General features: G+C 40.9%; 1 protein-coding gene across 1 annotated transcript in view; it reads left to right on the forward strand.

Annotated features, from left to right (window-relative positions):
• The window catches only part of LOC116735190 (sodium channel protein type 4 subunit alpha B-like), a 32,754-nt gene that overhangs the window by 10,384 nt on the left and 2,424 nt on the right, over positions 1 to 19,946 (forward strand). The window contains exons 2-29 of the mRNA XM_032586871.1: positions 7,087 to 7,270; positions 7,356 to 7,493; positions 7,891 to 8,009; positions 8,409 to 8,498; positions 9,305 to 9,433; positions 9,565 to 9,656; positions 10,608 to 10,856; positions 10,941 to 11,004; positions 11,083 to 11,224; positions 11,295 to 11,495; positions 11,570 to 11,648; positions 11,948 to 12,186; positions 12,428 to 12,499; positions 12,588 to 12,689; positions 12,788 to 13,144; positions 13,277 to 13,475; positions 13,579 to 13,826; positions 13,972 to 14,068; positions 14,865 to 15,019; positions 16,026 to 16,199; positions 16,296 to 16,418; positions 16,520 to 16,804; positions 16,909 to 16,962; positions 17,162 to 17,299; positions 17,384 to 17,488; positions 17,584 to 17,854; positions 17,939 to 18,560; positions 18,645 to 18,789. Of these exons, the coding sequence (XP_032442762.1) occupies positions 7,139 to 7,270; positions 7,356 to 7,493; positions 7,891 to 8,009; positions 8,409 to 8,498; positions 9,305 to 9,433; positions 9,565 to 9,656; positions 10,608 to 10,856; positions 10,941 to 11,004; positions 11,083 to 11,224; positions 11,295 to 11,495; positions 11,570 to 11,648; positions 11,948 to 12,186; positions 12,428 to 12,499; positions 12,588 to 12,689; positions 12,788 to 13,144; positions 13,277 to 13,475; positions 13,579 to 13,826; positions 13,972 to 14,068; positions 14,865 to 15,019; positions 16,026 to 16,199; positions 16,296 to 16,418; positions 16,520 to 16,804; positions 16,909 to 16,962; positions 17,162 to 17,299; positions 17,384 to 17,488; positions 17,584 to 17,854; positions 17,939 to 18,560; positions 18,645 to 18,789 (4,821 nt within the window). The 5' untranslated portion in view covers positions 7,087 to 7,138. The remainder of the gene's footprint in view (positions 1 to 7,086; positions 7,271 to 7,355; positions 7,494 to 7,890; positions 8,010 to 8,408; positions 8,499 to 9,304; positions 9,434 to 9,564; positions 9,657 to 10,607; positions 10,857 to 10,940; positions 11,005 to 11,082; positions 11,225 to 11,294; positions 11,496 to 11,569; positions 11,649 to 11,947; positions 12,187 to 12,427; positions 12,500 to 12,587; positions 12,690 to 12,787; positions 13,145 to 13,276; positions 13,476 to 13,578; positions 13,827 to 13,971; positions 14,069 to 14,864; positions 15,020 to 16,025; positions 16,200 to 16,295; positions 16,419 to 16,519; positions 16,805 to 16,908; positions 16,963 to 17,161; positions 17,300 to 17,383; positions 17,489 to 17,583; positions 17,855 to 17,938; positions 18,561 to 18,644; positions 18,790 to 19,946) is intronic.

Here is a 19,946-nt window from a genome sequence, read left to right on the forward strand (position 1 = left end):
ACTTTGTGAGCTCAAAAAATTTCACATTTTTTTCTAGGAAATATTTAAAATCTCAAAATTTTTGCGTTTCTTTGCACAAATTTTTTGACATTTCAAGCTCATAAAAATTTCCTAATTTTTTCTAAAAGGTTTCTGAGCTTAATCTGAAAATTTCTGAGTTTTTTTGTGGAAATAAATCCCTTTTTTTCCATCTACAACAGCCATCATAGACAACCAAACAACGCTTTGAGAATTTATAAAGAAAAAAAAGAAATATATGTGTGGTGTGTTGTTATTATTATTATTATTATTATTATTATTATTATTATTAACTGTAATGCAATGAAAGAGACTAAAACTGAAAAAAAATATTTAAACAAGGACAATTTGAAAAAGTGTGCAGTTAAACAGCGCCCCCTGCCTGCAGGAGGACTTTGATGGTCCGTCATTGGCTTCCTGCTCAAATTTAGCAGCTGACTTTAGCGTGAAAATCCAACTGCAAGGGCGGAAATACCGAACGTTTCTGACCTGATCCAGCAGCGTTCAACCGTCTACTGTTACACACACTCGCATGCATGAGTGTGTGGCTCCATTAGAAACAGGAAGACTTTTCTCTATCGGTGTGAAACAACATCCCAGCGAGCTGGAACAGCAGCCTGATAGCGGCTCAGGGAGCATGATGGCGTTATCAGTATGTTCCCTCGAAGCGACGAGTGTCTCATGTCAGCAGGAATGAGCAGAAACCCGTTCAGATTGTTTCTTCTAAGTGGATGAAAGCTGCAGAGGTGACTTCTTGTTTCTGATTATTTTTTCAGAGATAATTGATCACAGTTGCATGATTTAAAAACTGTTTCAAGTTGTTAGAACATCGCTGCTTCCGACTGCAGGAAAACATCTAAACTGAGTCCATGATGCTGCCAAGTCCTGACTCACAGGCAGAGTGCAGGTGTGTGTCTGTGTCTGGTGAATTTTTGGTTAAAACATGTTTGTTCTTCATTCAGTGAGTAGAAAATCCAGAAATTTTCCTCAAGTGTAGAAATACTTCATAATAAAACTACTCAAGTAAAAGTAAAAAATAGCCGTTCAAGAAATTACACAAGTAATCTGGAGTAACTCCAGTACTGATCAAAACATCGAGTACTTAATATTTAAAATTTACATTATTTGATGGACCAAAATATAAAGTTATGTGGAAATTCTAAAGATCTAAATGAAAGTAATTCATATAAATAACACAATTACAAAATAACAAAATCAGGCAAAAGAAAACATTTTTCCAAATCAATTTCTTTCATAAAACTTTAGCAAAACCGGCAGATATTCAGTGAAGTTCCTCACAGTGGGGAGATGATCCAGAAAGTTTACTCAATTAAGAGTAGAGATAAAGTATAAAATACAGAGCAGTAAAAATACTGCGTTACTACCCAGCTATCACAGATTAACTGATTCTGCTTTAGCTGAACAGATGCTAACAGATATTCCTGAAAGTCTATAATGACTAAATGCTTTGGGTCAGATGATATTCAGGAAGTTGAAACAGTTGAAACCATAAATAGAAATTGTTTGCAGATGCGACGTCCCCATCTAGTGGTGAAAAAGAGACCAGCATGATGAAGCAGACTGGGAGTTTTTGTGTGGCGCCGGTTATCAGCGTGACAAGAGACTCGGTGACTTGTTGGTGATGGATGCACTCCAAGCACACACACACACCCCCACACACAAACACAAACACACTGTAAGGCCTATTAAATCAGTGGAGAAGATCACAGCAGCCGGAGAAATAGGACTCGGGTTTCTTCATAAACGCATTCACAGATGCACCTTAAATACATCCATACCCGTCTCATATTCCTTGCAAGTGCTCCGGCTGTTTTGGGAAGTGATGTTAATGTTTGCGAGTGTGTGAATTTATCGACACCTTGCAGGGAACACCGGTGATGAAGATGATGAAATGATCTTCACAAAAAGAACTGCTTTGAACTGAGAGTTGCGATGAGCTTCATGTCGGATGTAGTTGCAGAAATGCAGCAAAGGGATAACGAGGGCATCTAATTAGTTGCCGTGGTAACCACGTCTTTAGTAAGACACCACCAAAGGATCTCAAACCTCTCCAGGTTCAGCTGAGTTGTTTTGTCTTCTGGTGTTTATCTACATTCGCCTGAAGATGTTGTTTGGTTTGCTGCGGAGGTCAGAGGTAAAGGTCTGACAACTAAAGGTCGTGACCCCGTGGTTTATTAGTGGTACAATGTGGCTCCTGCAGACGGCTTCCTGAGTCGAGTCAAATCCAGGATTCCTTCCAGGCTTTTCTGCTCATCTGGATGAATTAGTTCAGCTCTGGAGATGAAGATGTGTTGCAACATTTTGAGTCATAATTTTGTGCCCATCAGAATTTTGGCCTTTAAAACTGTTTTTAGACACAGTTTTAAAATCCTGTCTCTAAAAAACCATTTGCAAATACAGAAACCTGAGGCTGTGTTCATAAATTAGTAGAAAAAATTAGAATTTAATCACATTGTGTGCTTCTGGGCTTTATTTCTGGTAAAGTTGTCTAAAACTGTAACAAATAATTTTGAAGGGGCAGCATTATGTATTTTCAAGGTACATGGAGCCATTTTATAGCACAATGAATCATCCTAGTGGGATTGCTGTCTTCATATCTCCACAGACAAACTGTACCAAGGGGAGAAGAGAGCAGAGTTTATTTCAAATGGACTAAAGAGCTGCTGATTGGGAATTTATCTCTCCGAAGTCCAATATTTATGTGATCATCTGAGACTTGAAAGACTGACTTGGACTGACGAGGGTTGAACGATCTTCATCAGAAAATATGTGAAGGAATATTTCACACATCTCTGTAACTCAGACATTAAGCTCAGTTTAGTTTGAAGCTTCAGAGAAAGCATCAACAGATTAATCTGAGGACAGAGAGGAAGGAGGGAGGAACGGTGAAGAGGTCAGAGGAGGAGGAGGTTAGCGGCTGATCAGAGGGAGGTGAGGAGGAGCTGAAAGACAGCCATGTAGGAACACATGAAGGAATGAAGTGTGTGTGTGTGTGTGTGTGTGTGTGTATTGGAATGAGCTGGGTCATCGTCCTCCTTGTAATTTTACACCAGAAAGTAAAACTGATGACTCCCAACAGCTGCTGGTGCCACGGAGACGAGAGGGCGGAGTAAAACCTGGAAATGAGGAGGAAACCAGAGACAGGGGGCCGAGTGTGTGAGATTTATACCGACTGAATCTGCCACCACGATTACAGTTCTGCTCATCACAACACAAGTTTCTGATCACACACCCATCATCACACACTCCACAGACCCAGATCTGCTCATCTTACCTCCCTCCACCTTCAGGTACCAATGACCTTCAGTTCACTACTTCTGGAAGTCACATCTGTGATGGAGGTCTTGAACATGGCTCATTCAGATTCCATGTTCTCTAAAGAACAGAGGCCACCAACCGGTGATCATTGAACAGCTTTCATACAATTATCTGAGAGAAAACACAGCAAATCTGATAATTGAATTACAATATCCATCATCAACTTTTGGTTTATTTTTCAACTTTTCAAGGATCCATCCTCAGTGGAGAGGTCAGATAAAGAAAGTTTTGAAGATTTTGTGATTGCTCAACTTCATCCAGATTAGGACAAACCCTCCTGAAGGCAGGCATGGGGAAGGAGCTTGCTTGATGGGATCTTGGCTCCAGGGGTTCAGAAGGGCCAATTTATAAAAAGCTTCAGGAAGCCATGTCCATGTGGGTCCAGTACCGAAGGGAGCAATGGGATTTCAGTGGCAGATCAGTTTCAGGACCTGGATGTGCCAATTCCATCATCATTTGGGTCTAGAGACATGGAATATCACCTCACTAGTGGGACATTGCACTCCTCAAACTCCTTCACCACATTAAGATAGAGGGGTTAATTCACTGTGTTACGGACTGGTAACCTGCTTAGGTTGAATCCGGTCTTCACCATATTGACAAACACTGCAAATAATACATTTGCGCATGCGTCAGAGACGGTCTCATTCTTAGGGTGCATTCTCACCGGCCCTATTTAATCAAACTCTAGCAGACTAAAGTTTGTCTATGTAGAAAGTCTGGTTCATTTGGGGTGTGAATGCAAGCTCAAGTCTGGTGAGGGCAGAAAAGAGACAGAAAAGCAAACTCCGGTTCGTCCACAACGTAGGTTTTGTTTCGCTTGAAGTGAACTCTTGCACGGTTTGAATGCATGTGAATGACAAGTGGACCAGAAGCTGCTCCACAAACAGGAAGCGGACTACAGCACAGGGCATTCCTGGTAAATATACCAAAACTAATGCACGAGTTTGTTTTGGCTGCTAGCTAGTGCTAGCAGGAGAAATTGCTCCGGGTCTCTTGCCAAAGATAGAAGAAAAATAAATCCTACATCGGATAAAATCTGGTGCTACTCCATTTTTGTTTACATTTTATGAAGAAGGAAGTTGCTCTTGTTGTCTTCTTCAGAGGTTTGCATGTTGACAAACAGGTTGCTCAAAGGGTTTGGTTCTATGGAGGAATTAAAAGGTGCCTAAACTCATGGAATATATAAATAAAGAAATGATACAAATTCCCTCTGCTCATAGCCAAAACGGGAAGAGATTTAATGCACATCTGAAGAACCAAAACATCACATTTACATCATTACAGGACTTCTGGTTCTAACATCAGTTTTTTATAGAGTCCCAGTTCTACTGGTGTGTATTGGGAAGCTTCGACCAATGGCGTTACTCCCCTTCATTTGTGTAGCAATTCTGGCTTCGTTTTACACTGGATGTGTATTTGGGTGTTCCGAGAATTAGGAGTCAACCTCCTGGAATCAAATCAGCTCCATCAGAAGAACTATTAGTCAAGTTGTTGTTCCTCATCTGTCCAAACAGGTTCTTTACCAAGTCTTGGGCTCTGGCCCGGTTCCTTTGCAGGAGAGCAGGGGAAAGGTCGGGTCCCAGAACTTTCTTGCACAACAGCTTAAAACTAACATCTTTCCTCTCTTAAGTGATTGTTATTCCTCATCTCTTAAAAATCTGAATTCCTTCCTGACTTCTAGGTCAGATTGACCCAGTCCATTTGACACAGTACATTTCTTTTAGGTTAAAACATATCTTAGTGCGAACCAACCAAACAACATAATTTTTAACTATTAATATAATTATATTCCTCTACAGTTCATTTGACACAAGCAACAAAGTGTTTGTTTGATAGTGTGAATGTGAAACGCACCAGCTGAAAATGCAACTCATGTACCAATTTTGGTCCCCAATTGAACCAAGTCTTAATTTCTGAGCAAAGGAGGTTGATGGTACGAAACTCAATGTTGGAAAAATCTAACCAGCCCTGGAGCAGAATAGGTTTTCATTATAAGCTACCTTCAGGAAAGACTCAGGTAATTTTTATTAGAACCAAGTTTTCTTTGATAATAATTCTGCTTGGCAGTAAAGGTTTATGGCGGTTTATGGTGAGTTGTTTCTGATCGGAGGCTGTTAATGGGAGAATACACAGCAGGAAGGCTCATTGTTGGTGAACATCATCTGTTGTAGATCAGAACAACTGAAACTCTGTCTTCTTGAACGTTTGACCCCGCTGTCATTTCCTGTTATTTCCAAGCAGAAAGGGATTAGCAGGGACTTCAAATTCCACATCCGGCTTCAAAATCAAAATTCCTATAACTAATCCTCACTGTGACTGCTAGCAGAGACAAAGATAGCTCTTATTTTCCCAAATGAAATGAAATTGGTTAAGTGTTTTTGTTCAAGTATGTACTACTGTACTGTAGAGGTGTAAATGTTAGTGAGAAAGGAAAAGTCTGTGAGTGGTCAAATGAACCTGATTAAAGCAAAATGAAGAAACCTTTATATTGAAAGGGCCAGAGACAGAGACGGTCAGTCAGGTGGACACATCCAGAAACAGGCAGATCCAGACAGAACCATGGTTACCAGAAAGAGAGGAACATCGTTTCATAAACTCTGGAGGAGTAACAAGGAGAGAGGAGCGGTTCTAATGAGAACAAATCAGCCGAGAACTGCCCACCTACTGTATAAGTCTGATATTAACAAATATCTAAAGAAACACAATACAAGAGCTGAAGGACAGTAAAAAAAACTTTATGTGGAATAGCAGTACTCCATTCTCCTGTTCTATTCCCCTGTCAGGAAGACCTTCCTGATCGGTTCTGAGCACAGCAAGTTAAACATGTTCAGAACTTTACCTGCCACTTTTCTTATGCAGATTATTTTTCTGACTTTTTTTTAAAGAAAGAATTTATCTGTCTAAACCAAACCTCTCCATTGTGAAGGCCAGTAAATGAGTCAATATGTGGAGAGTGCGTAATTAAACTTTTGATCCACAGCAGAAGCTTCCAGAACTTAATGGACCATTGAAAGTGGAGACTAAATATTAAGTGTGGAGTGATTGTTCAGATGGAGATAAGATGAGAGAAACACCTGGAGTTTTCTATGTGATTGACTTATTGCTAGCTTATCATCTTTCAAATGCAGCAACATCCTGAGAACTGACCAGAACCAGTATGACCATAACAGAACACAACCAACCCTGAACTTGACCAGCCTCAAAAGAACTGGTCTGACCAATACAGGACTTGCCTGGCTACACCAGAACTGAACTTATCACACTCTGTCAGAAATTGACTGACCACATCAGATGTCGTTTATCCATATTACAGCTGGTCCGACCACACCAGGACTGGACCGATCAAAGCAAAACTGAACCAATAACACCAACACACAACTGACCCCACTACTCACTGGACTGCATATCTCAACCAGAACTTCACCTGTCACTGGAAAACTGGTCTGACTGAACGAGAACTGACCTTCCCACTCCAAAACTGGAACAACCAGTCAACAGATCTACAATGAACTGGATGTGTTACAGAGATCAGATGAATCAGGTGATTGGTGTAATCTGGGACTCAGGTGACAAAGGATTGCAGTTGGCTTCTTGTTTTGATCAAAGCGTCTCTTCCTATGGGCTTCTGTAGATTTACTTCCTTCCTGTTTATGTTTTTGTGTTTTTTCTTTTCTTCGTTGAATTGTGTGGAAAGATATTTTAGACTTTTTGTTTTCCTTTTGTCAGGAGGCGGTTGCTAGGCAGCACAGAAGTTCGGGCGGTTCGCCAAAATGTCAATATGGCACCTCTGCTGCCCCCTGTTGGTGCGGAGGTGTTTAGACGGTTCACACCAGCCTCACTGGAGGAAATTCAGCGGAGGCATGAAGCTGAAGAGAAGGAGCAGCAAATCAGAAAGGAGCAGAACATTGAGGTATTGATAGCCTATTAGCTGTCAGTAACAAAATCAATCAAGCAATACATGACAAACCCTGATCTGATTAGTTATTCTCTTGCAGATAGCAGAGGAGGATCTTCCTAAACCAGCAAGTGACCTGGAAGCTGGGAAGCCCCTCCCCTTTATTTATGGAGACCCGCCCGCTGGGTTTCTCAACATCCCATTGGAGGAGCTGGATCCTTTCTACCAATCACAAAAGGTTTCACTCTCCACTGAAATTTGACTGTGCAACCTTCTCATCAGTAAATGTTAAACTAAATTGATCAATTTTCCATCAACAAAGTGAACTTCCAATTATCTGTTGGTTATCTGATCTTTATTTGATGTCAGATATTTTTTTTACATTGATGTTCAGTCTTGGTTAAAGACTTTGAGATAGAAAAATATCAGGAAGTTCAGTTCAAACTCAATTTGTGTGATTTTAAAGCTTTAGATATTATCAAACATAAACACTAACTGGAAAATTTCTTTTTTGGTTTCTACAAATGAATGTTCTCATTTGAATTAGGATGTCTAAAAATCAAATTGAAGGTAATAGATTTGTCTGAGAAAATCAGTTTGACTCCATTCTTTCTGTTTTTCCTGTTTCTTTGCAGACCTTCATCGTTCTCAGTAAGGGAAATGTCATCTACAGGTTCAACGCTGAACCAGCCTGTTACGTACTGAGTCCCTTCAGCCCACTGAGGATCTTCTCCATCAGGATCCTCATCCATTCATATCCTCTATCATGTCACTCTGTTTCTGCTGCTAAAGCTTTTCTTTAGAAACCAAAGGTCTTGAAAACATCTGGACCAAGAGAACATTTTTTCTGGTTTCTGAGCTCCTGATTGTAGTTGCATCCTTTTAAAATCCACAGTGTGCTGGAAGGTTACCCCAGAGTGGTAATTTCCTGTTTGAAACAGAGGAACCTCCTTCATCAAGAGCTAAACTTGTGCCAAACAAGAGTCAGTGTTGCATCTAGTCCAAGTTTTAAACCGTCTACAGCTGCATTCCTATAATAAATCCAAATTTGCAGTTGTGGTGTTTCCATTAAAATTAGACATGAATGAGTTTGTGCTCCTCATAAATGATAAAAAACGTGCTGCATCCTGATTGTTTTCCTTAAAATTAAAACTTTATTCAGCTTGTTCATCATGGTGACAATCCTGACCAACTGTGTGTTCATGACCATGAGTGATCCTCCACCATGGAGCAAGACAGTGGAGTAAGCACACACACGCACACACACACACACTGACTCCGTTTATGGAAAACCGTTTTGTGCCACTGGAGAAACAAAAATTTAAAAAAGTAAAAATTCATGAGGTGTCACAATTTTGACTTTCACCGCCATAATCCATTACTAAGGAAATGTCAAAAACTTAGATTCAACATACAAACTCAAAATTAAGTGTTTCATCTTGCAAAGCCACAACTATTGAAAACAAAGTAAGAGTTCTGACTTATAATCACCAATCTGAGAACCAATCATAAGTGATAATGGCATTGATACATTTGAGTTACTTCTAACCTTGAGATGCAAAGTAAAGGTTATGAGATTCAATGTTGTGGTTAAGAAAAACAAAATAAATCAAAATTGAGAAAATAAATAGCACTTTGAAACTTATATTTGTGACATACTGTTCCTTTTTTTGTGTCCTGCCTTCCAAAATGGCTGACCTTTGGTCGTTTGATAGTGATATTGTGCAGAATTTTTTTCACGGTGTGAAAAGGGTTGGAGAAAATATATATCAGCCCAGATTTTCAGTTCAGTGCATTCATGTAGAAAACTAAACACCTGACTTGTGTAGAACATGTAAATAGGTAAGGAAAGGTAATTTTATTTAAATAGCACATTTTCAGCAACAAGGCCGTTCTAAGTGCTTTGCATGAATTAGAAGGAAATACAAACAAAACAAAAAGAAAGACAAAAAGGTAAAAGTATAAAACTACATATTGGTTCCCCATGCTTAATAACATGCTCAGTATGTTGGGTTCTTGTCTCAAATATGTCTTCCTGTTGTTGCACAGATACGTATTCACGGGCATCTACACGTTTGAGGCAACCATCAAAGTTTTGTCCAGAGGGTTCTGCATGGGAGACTTCACCTTCCTGAGAGATCCGTGGAACTGGCTGGACTTCATGGTCATCAGCATGGCGTAATAATAAAAAACTTCCTGGAGAGATTGTATTTCACTAAACTTAGATTAGTTGAAATTAACTTTGCTCTGAGATGTGTCTTCAAATGAAGACAGATGTGAGGATAATGAGGAATGTCTCCATTTCACAGATACCTGACAGAGTTTGTTGACTTGGGAAATGTATCGGCACTGAGGACGTTCAGAGTTCTTCGAGCCCTGAAAACCATCACAGTAATCCCTGGTCAGTATGTCGGTTTCAGTTACGGAAACAAGCCTGGTGGTTGGAGTTGTGATATTTTTGGGACTTTTAGAACTTACGAGGAACTTGACAAACCAGATAAAACATAACTTCATGGGTTCTGATATGGATAAAACAGCAAACGACATTATATTTGGACCGAAAGAGAAACTGATGTTTTCTATAGGTTGAAAATGATAAAAGTGGACAGTTTTCTTCTAGTAGTCCTTGGACCCCCACTGTTTTCAGGATATTCAGTGACCCAGACTAAGAAACCATTTTGAGGTTCATGAAGACAAAGAACCTCATCAAACAGTTCGGAAAAAAAGTTGTGGAGATGTTTATAGCTGGGTTAAGTTCTACAACATCCCACGCTTTGATGTTGGGATCAAAGCGTGGGAGTTCTGTTCAATCCATCATCTGGTTCATCTGGACCAACCATAGACCCACCAACACATGGACGTCCACCTAAACTGTCAGAAAGTAGAGCACTGGTTAGAGATACATGGCAACATTGAAGGAACTGCAGAGATCCAAAGCTCAAGTGGAGCAATCTGCCCAAGGAACAATGAACAGTCATAGACTCAAAACAATGTAGAGAAAAAAACAAAGTGAAAGACAGTAATGGATTATAATGCAAATGTGGACAGTAGTGGGCAAAAGTAGCAGACTGAGAAAAATGGGACAGTATGTCCTCCAGCAGCCTAAGCCTATAGCAGCTGCTGTTTTATAACCTAAAACAGTTTAACTATGAAAAAGCTTTACGAAAAGGGAAAGTTTTAAGCCTTGTCTTAACAGTAGACAGGATGTCTGCCTCATGGACAGAAACTGGGAGCTGGTTCCACAGGAGAAGAATCTTGATAATTCAATAATTAAACTGTAGATGAATAATTGTGACACTGGCAGTTAAAGCTGACAGTAACTCTGATATTTCCTTTGCAACATTCTCTGCAGGTTTAAAGACGATTGTCGGAGCTCTCATCCAGTCAGTGAAGAAGCTGCGTGATGTCATGATTCTGACTGTCTTTTGCCTCAGTGTCTTTGCTCTGATTGGTCTTCAGCTATTCATGGGAAACCTCAGACAAAAATGCGTTCTGATCCCACCGCTACTACGCAACGACACATCAGAGGGAGCTTTCAACATCAGTTTCCACGAAAACAACAGCAGTGACTTTGAGTTCTACACACACATTAACAACCCAGGTAGTATGTTGAGTATTTTACCTCACAAATCATAATCATCCACCTGCTCAGATGCAAACATCAACCTGTCCTTGTGTCTCACAGACAATTATTACTACCTACCTGGTCAACTTGATGCCCTGCTGTGTGGAAACAGCTCTGATGCAGGGTAGCTTTAAGAAAACATTACTATTATTTTTAACATTATTGATTATGGTGATAATGATGATGATGATGGTGTATCCAGGACCTGTCCAGATGGATACATGTGTCTGAAGGCAGGGAGAAACCCAAACTATGACTATACCAGCTACGACAGTTTCAGCTGGGCGTTTCTGTCTCTGTTCAGACTCATGACTCAGGACTTCTGGGAAAATCTCTTCCACCTGGTCAGTACCTAACATCTCCCTAATGCTGAGGCTGGTCCCAGCGTCATCTCACCTCTGTTTACCTACATAGACGCTGCGAGCGGCAGGCAAAACCTACATGATCTTCTTCGTGGTCATCATCTTCCTTGGTTCCTTCTACCTCATTAATCTCATCCTGGCGGTGGTTGCCATGGCGTACGCTGAGCAGAATGAGGCTAACATTGCCGAGGCCAAACAAAAAGAAGAGGAGTATGCCCAGATTCTGGAGGCACTGAAGCAGAGAGAAGAGGAGGTAAGATGTGAAGAAGAGAAACCCCCCATGACGTTTCAAGACAAAGCTGAATGTTTGTTTTTTTGTCTTTACAGCAAGCGGCCAAGAGGGCGGCGCTCTTGGAGAATCAAGACCCCACATCACAAAGCCAAGAGGAGCATACGAACATGGAAGGTACTTGGACACAGTGAACATACTGGGGTTATTGACTCTCTTTCTGCCATTCATTAAAGTCTTGAGGTTTCTTCTTGTAAAAAAAAAGATTCATCATTTGATTTACGTATTCCACTGGCTTCACTAGATATCAGAATTTGAAGTACTCTAAAAGAATTTAGCACCATTCAGTTGAGTTTACCTTACATGAAATTAACTGAATTTACAGATTAAGAAAAAAAACTAATTGGTGCTTAGTTACTCCAAACACTTATTGTGCAGTGATACATTTCACATTACTCAGCAGCTTTCTGTTTCAGAGTTTGAGGATGACCAGAGACCATGTCCTCCATGCTGGTACGTGTTTGCTAACATCTTCCTGAAGTGGGACTGTTGCGGCTGTTGGCGATGGCTGAAAAAGCTTCTGTATACTATCGTCATGGATCCATTTGTGGATCTCTCCATCACCATCTGCATTGTCCTCAACACTGTCTTCATGGCCATGGAGCACTATCCAATGACTGAGCAGTTTGAAGATCTTCTCAGCACTGGAAATTTGGTCAGTAACAGAGGAGAAACCGAGTCAAAGTCTACACAGTAAGGTTGAGTCCAATGAGTTAACATTGTATTTTGGTGTAGCATTTGGTAGAAGGTTAGCTTAGATGAGTAGCAGGGTCTGGTAACAGGTTAGGCTGGTGTTTTTCAATTCTGGTCCTCAGTTCCCGCTGCCCTCCATCAGCTGGTGATGTTACTCATAAAGAACCAAAGTAATCATTTTTTGTCTGATGTCTGATCCCCAGGTCTTTACAGGGATCTTTACAGCTGAGATGGTTCTCAAACTTTTAGCGATGGATCCATATTATTACTTCCAGGTCAGGATTATACATCAATAAAAGTAGAAACGTTTTGATGGTGAGCAACTGCTCCCATGGTTACAGTCTCTTGTTTTCTTGGTTACAGGTGGGCTGGAACATCTTTGATAGCATCATCGTCACCATGAGTCTGGTGGAGCTAGGACTGGCTAATGTTCAGGGTCTGTCAGTGTTGCGGTCCTTCAGATTGGTCCGTTCATAACTTTCTCACCATGATTAAACTGTGACCCAAGTTCTGTATATTTCTATCGTCATATGTCTCTGTCCATCTTACCATGTTATCTCCAGATGAGAGTGTTTAAGCTAGCCAAGTCATGGCCGACTCTCAACATGTTGATAAAGATCATCGGCAACTCTGTGGGAGCCCTGGGGAACTTGACGCTGGTTCTCGCCATCATTGTCTTCATCTTTGCTGTCGTTGGGATGCAGTTGTTTGGAAAGAGCTACAAAGACTGTGTCTGCCGCATTGCCCAGGACTGTGAGCTTCCTCGCTGGCACATGAACGACTTCTTTCATGCCTTCCTCATCATCTTCAGGGTTCTGTGTGGCGAGTGGATTGAGACAATGTGGGACTGTATGCAAGTTGCTGGGGAACCTATGTGTCTGATTGTCTTTATGATGGTACTGGTGATTGGAAACCTGGTGGTAAGTCTGTGCAGAAAAACTCTTTCTAATCTGACTTTGGTTGGTTTTTAAAAACCATATGACGTTTCATGTTTCAAAACATGAAACTTCAAAAAGTTTCAAAACATGAATATGTTTTTGACATCATTTCAGGTCCTGAATCTGTTCCTGGCCTTGCTGCTAAGCTCATTCAGTGGGGATAATCTTGCAGTTACAGAAGATGAAGGAGAAAATAATCTTCAGATTGCAATAAACCGGATCAGCAGGGGTATAGCCTGGACCAAGGCCTGGTTCCTGAACCACATCTGGTCTTTAGTGGGAAAGAAAACAAACGTGAACTCAGATGCGACTGGTGGGAGCAGACTTTATTTGTTAACATATAAATGTTCATATAAGGTTTATTTTTTGCACTTAATAGTTATTTTTGTCTTTGTATTTGAAATCAATGTTTTTAGCTGTACCCTGCGAAGAAGGCGAAAAATCAAAGGAAGTTTTAGCTCTGACAATCGTGAATTCAGAGCAGCCCATGGTTCAAGTTCCCAAAGTTGATCTGTCATTCCTGAGCAGCTACTACCTTAACATCACATCTTTGAAGGTCCCCATTGCTGAAGCTGAGTCTGATTTTGACATGCCTGAAAATGAAGACGATGAAGATGAGGATGAAGATAATGAGGAGGATGACATAGAAGAACAGCTTTCACAAGTAAAATCTTGGGTTTTGGGTTCTGTTGGGGATATGTATTTTCCTGCAGTAGTCCACCTTTGTTTTCATAGTGGATAAATTATCGTGAAGTCATTTGAATGTTTTTTAAAATAACCTTTTAATGCTAAGATCTGTCTATACTCAGGGTGACGAGTCTTCGGTCTGCAGCACTGTGCAGAGAGCTCCTGAAGTCCCAAAAATAGAAGAGGTAGAAGAAACTCCAGAGGACTGCTATACAGAAAGTAAGTGCACTGAGAAAAACTAATGTGTTGAATGTATCTATTTAATCCAGGTTGTATAGGGCCTAGTGTGTCAGCTACAGAAGAATATTAAGTTTTTAGCAACCAATGGCCCCTTCAAGGAAGGTTCCACAGCTACACAGAACACCAGAAAGAAATGGAGAACAAGAAGATAAAAACTGAAATAATAGCAAATAATGGAAAGTTCCTCTTCGCCCATCTACACTGCAGTCTTTTACATCAACTTCCCATACTGCCAACTTCAGAAGTTCTCTGATGACTCTCCCATAGCTGGTCTCATCAAAGACTCAGAGTACAGACAATGGACTCAGGACTTTGTGGACTGGTGTTAGTGGAACCATCTCCTGATCAATGCGGGGGAAAACCAAGCTGGTGGTGGACTTCCACAGGCGCAGACCCACCTGACTAACACCGATGAAAATCCAGGGAGTGGACATAGAGATAGTGGACTCTAAGTACCTAGGTGTTCACCTGAACAATTTTTTATAGCTACAGCCATGTTTCACTTTGGGACTACGGTTCTTTTGGTGATGCTCTGTCATTTTTGGGCCATACATTTTGGATGATCCAAGAAGCTTCAAGGTTGAAACTAAAAGGGTGTGGTCAGTTATGATCAAACAAACTGGGTTGTTTTTCAGTTGACTTGTGCAAAGTAAATGTACTGAAATTATTTCAGAAACAGCTGGTAACAGGAGTGTGTAAACATCATACATCTGCTGTCCATTCAGTCCCTATTATAAACACTATTATGTTTGAACTGTATGGGTTTCTATTGCAGAGTGTTACAATCGCTGTCCTTGTCTGGATATAGACACATCCCAGAGCAAAGGAAAGATCTGGTTTAATTGCAGGAAAACTTGCTTCACCATCGTAGAGCACAACTACTTTGAGACATTCATCATTTTCATGATCCTGCTGAGCAGTGGAGCTCTGGTAAACTTTATAACGCAATATTTAACATAATTTTTAGCACTAACTCTAACCGTAATCCCTTGTTGTTGATGTGTTGATGTGTTGATGTCTTTAGCATCTCAGGGTTTTACTCTGAGATGTTTTATTGGTTGGTTCAATGAGGCTGAGCAGGTCTCAGCAAACTAATCTGATGGTTGGCATGGCTAGCTGTGGACTACAAGCATGGCTGACAGTGTGACTACTAACATGGCTGCTAAACATACACAGGTGAGATGATTTGATTCTATTAACCCCTTCAAAACAAAAACAGTAATATGAATGACTAACAAAAGAACCTTGTTTGGTAACTGGAAGGTTGCAACTTTTATTCTGATTATTTGATAAAAGACAGAGTCCCATCTTATCCCATTACTCAAAAATATACAACTTACTTTAAGAATTTTTCAAGCCTGGAGAGCTTTTTATAAAATTAAATTAAGTTGCATATAAAAAATATTGGTGTCTGAAAAGCTTTTCACATTTTAACCGATATTTTGACAGTTTATCATTGGTGATGAGCTCAGTGTTTAGAGGTTGAAAGGTCTCCTCACCATCACCCTAATCTCACTGGTTAGGGTAAAAACATGTTGGTAAAATTAAGATTACAGCAGACCCTGCCTATTTGCAGTTTCTTTCTGTATTTTAGACCTAAGTGGCAAGGGGTGTAAATAATTTTGAGCCTATACATTTCAGAAGGGTCTTTATTTCTTAACCTTGGCAAACAAAATAGGTCCAGGTTTATCTCTCAGATTAGCTTTGCTTAAATTAATATCATCTGGGCTTCTCAACGGGGCTTGGTCCCATTTTTCAGAACATGGGCCTGATAGTACATCCCCAACTCTGATGTATCTAGCTGGGATAGCATTGATAATATCCAATCCATTTCACAAACACCTCTGTCAGTACTAGATGAAGATTGTGAATATTAAACCATGACATATTAAATGATGAAGGTTTATCCATTAAAAACTCCAAATATTGTTGACAGGCCTTTGAGGACATCTACATTGAGCAGCGCCGTGTAATCAAAATAATTCTGGAATATGCAGATCAGGTTTTCACCTACGTGTTTGTGGTGGAGATGATTCTCAAGTGGGTCGCTTATGGATTCAAGACCTACTTCACGAATGCCTGGTGCTGGCTGGACTTCCTCATTGTAGATGTAAGAAACTGATTAATCCTGCATAATTACTCCATCGTATGTCCTCCGAAAGTCTTCTTGTAAAGGTTTAGCTCATCGACACATGTTGTTTTTCAGGTTTCTCTGGTGTCACTGACAGCAAACATCCTGGGATACTCTGAGCTGGGAGCTATTAAGTCTCTGAGGACTCTGAGAGCATTAAGGCCCCTAAGAGCCCTGTCTCGCTTTGAGGGCATGAGGGTAAGATTGGCAGGTTAAACAGTGACAGATGGATAGGGAACTGTCTTGTTTTTGGTTGGTTTAGCATTTCACTCACTACTGTTGTGTCTACTGGCCTGCAGGTGGTGGTTAATGCATTGGTTGGAGCCATCCCCTCCATCTTCAACGTGCTGCTGGTCTGTCTGATCTTCTGGCTCATCTTTAGCATCATGGGTGTGAACCTGTTTGCAGGGAAGTTTTATTACTGCTTCAACGAAACATCAGAGGAGTATTTCTCTCCTGAGGAAGTCAATAATAAAACCCAGTGTCTCGATCTGATTGAGAAGGGCTTCTCCGAGGTTCGCTGGAAGAACACAAAGATCAACTTTGACAATGTTGGGATGGGCTACCTGTCTCTGCTGCAAGTGGTCAGTCAGAAGGCCAACATTAAAGGATTTATACTGTTTTTTTTACCAGTTAACATTCAGATAGCTTTCAATTTGAAAAATACATTGTATGTTGTTTTCTTCAGTCCACATTTAAAGGCTGGATGGACATCATGTATGCAGCGGTGGACTCCAGAGAGGTCAGAACTTCTCATACTGTTACTGGTACAGTTCCTGGTCTTATTAATACTAGTGTACCTAGGAATTGAAGTTTTAATGATGTTGATGCTGTAACCAGAAGCTTTCCTAGTCCCAGAACTGGGAGAAACTGTTGCTGTTATCCCGTGAGACATAACTATATTTTCCCTCCATCCTGGGATTTCAACCTTCTTGATTTAGGTGGAGTCCCAGCCAATGTATGAGGACAACCTGTACATGTACATGTACTTTGTCTGCTTCATTATCTTTGGGTCCTTCTTCACCCTCAATCTCTTCATTGGAGTCATCATCGACAATTTTAACCAGCAGAAAGCAAAGATAAGTTTCTTGTCAATGACCCTATATTGAGTAATTTTCTGTTTCCCTCTGTCAGCCATTTAATATTTATGTTTGGGTGTTCACCTCGGAGGAACAGATATATTTATGACAGAAGAACAGAAGAAATACTACAACGCCATGAAGAAACTGGGATCCAAGAAGCCTCAGAAGCCTGTTCCCCGGCCTACAGTAGGTTCCAGGACTTTCTGTAGAACTTAAATAAACCAAGCCTGTAAATATTAGTATGACGGACGTTGAACAACTCTATTTCTGTTTCTGTCTAGAACAAGTTCCAGGGTCTAGTCTTTGACCTTGTGACCAAGCAGTTTTTTGATATCCTCATCATGGTGTTGATCTGTCTCAATATGGTGACAATGATGGTGGAAACAGATGAGCAGAGTCCTGAAAAGGAAAACATCCTGTACTGGGTCAACCTTGTCTTCATTGTCATCTTCAGCACAGAGTGCTGTCTCAAAATGATCGCTCTACGAAAGCACTACTTTAATGTCGGATGGAACATATTTGACTTTGTAGTGGTTATATTGTCCATTGTTGGTGAGGAGGAAGCAGATTAGATGGTTTTGTTATGTCTAACAGAATGTTTTTAAAAACTTCCCCATGTCTTTTCTTCCTCTTCAGGCCTTCTTCTTGCTGATATCATTGAGAAGTACTTCGTTTCTCCCACTCTCTTCCGTGTGATCCGACTGGCTCGCATTGGGCGGATTCTTCGTCTCATTCGTGGAGCTAAGGGAATTCGAACACTGTTGTTTGCCTTAATGATGTCTCTTCCTGCCCTCTTCAACATTGGCCTCCTTCTCTTCCTCATCATGTTCATCTTCTCCATCTTTGGGATGTCTAATTTTGCTTACGTGAAGAAGGAGAGCATGATTGATGACATCTTTAACTTTGAGAGCTTTGGGAACAGTATGATCTGCCTGTTTATGATCACTACATCAGCTGGATGGGACGGACTGCTGAATCCCATCATGAACACACCTCCAGACTGTGATCCAGAATTTGAAAACCCAGGCACAACTGTCAGAGGAAACTGTGGCAGCCCGGCAGTGGGCATTGTCTTTTTTACTTCATATATCATCATGTCTTTTCTGGTGGTGGTCAACATGTACATCGCCATCATCCTGGAGAACTTTAACGTCGCCACAGAGGAGAGTGCTGACCCACTTTCTGAGGATGACTTTGATATGTTCTATGAAACCTGGGAGAAGTTTGACCCTCGAGCTTCGCAATTCATACACTACAGGTGAGTCCTAGCAGGTGAATCACCTCCTGCGAGACTCTGTTTCCTGTCTGGGTGAACCTGATTGTAATTTTATGTGTTTTGCAGTGAGCTGTCAGACCTGTGTGATGTTCTACAGGATCCTATGAGGATTCCCAAACCCAACACCATCAAACTGATACAAATGGACTTGCCTTTGGTTCCCGGAGACAAGATCCACTGTATGGACATCCTCCTAGCTCTCACTGCAGAGGTAATATCACTCATCTTATCTTTTTTCTTGGATACATATGTAGTGTTTTTCCACAAAAAGAACACTCTGTGTAGTTACGTTCCTGTGCCTTTGAATGTTGGCGTTTTGTTAAGAGCCCACATCTACTTTCATCCATTTTAGGAACCAAGCATGCATCATCAACACGGGGCATTACACAACATAAAAAGAGCGTAGTAGGAAGATACGAATACCCTGCAAACTTCTGTGGCATCTGTTCACCGCCATGATCGTTGTTTCTTTCTATTCAGATTGACAAGCGTAGGTATTCCACAGTGCCCAAGATGGCACATGTAATCCTTGCTCTTTTAGTCAAAACATTCAATAGCATTCCAAAATTTTGTTTAAGAACCAGAACAGGCTCTGGAATGTGTTAGTGGAGCCCTATTGGAGTTGTAGGTTGTCATCAGGTTTGCAAACATTATAAGAGATTATAATCTTTTCTCTTTATAGAAACTCTAAAACCTTCAAGTTTCAAACTAAAGCTACAATTTCTTCTACAGATTTTATGTGACCTCAAAGGGATTAGTATTAGGTGGACTGTTTTGTTTACTACGTGGTGTTCTTTAGGTCATTATCACCATACTGGAAGACTGGCTAAGAGATCCATAATTTTATGGTGGAAAACCCGTTCTATTAGCTGCTCAATTCATTGAAGTCATCCTGTCCCCTTAACAGAAGCACATCCCCAAAGTACAATGTTTCCACAAACGTGCTTAGCTGAAGAAAGTTGCTTCTCCTCTTTTATTTTGGTTGATTAAAAGCGAAACATGCAAAGACATGTTGATCTCATTCTTTCGCAAACACAAGCGGCTGAAGTGAGTTTCTTCTGCAGAGTGTCTCGCCTCTCAGAGATAGGGTGACAAGCTTAGTCATCCGGAAGCAACTCAGAGTAGAGCCACTGCTTCTCCACACTGAAAGGAACCAACTGGGGTGGCTCTGGCATCTGGACACCTCCCTGGTGAGGTGTTCTGGGCATGTCCCACCTGGAGGAGACCCTGAGAAAGACTCAGGACACGTTGAGGGGACTATGTTTCTCGGCTGGCACAGGAATGCCTTGGGATTCCTCCAAAGGTGCTGGCCCGAATGGCTGGAGAGAGGGAAGTCTCGTCCTCATTGGTTAGGCTGCTTCCTCCACA

This window comes from Xiphophorus hellerii, chromosome 16 (genome assembly GCF_003331165.1).
Source record: "Xiphophorus hellerii strain 12219 chromosome 16, Xiphophorus_hellerii-4.1, whole genome shotgun sequence".
NCBI classification, from domain to species: domain Eukaryota; kingdom Metazoa; phylum Chordata; class Actinopteri; order Cyprinodontiformes; family Poeciliidae; genus Xiphophorus; species Xiphophorus hellerii.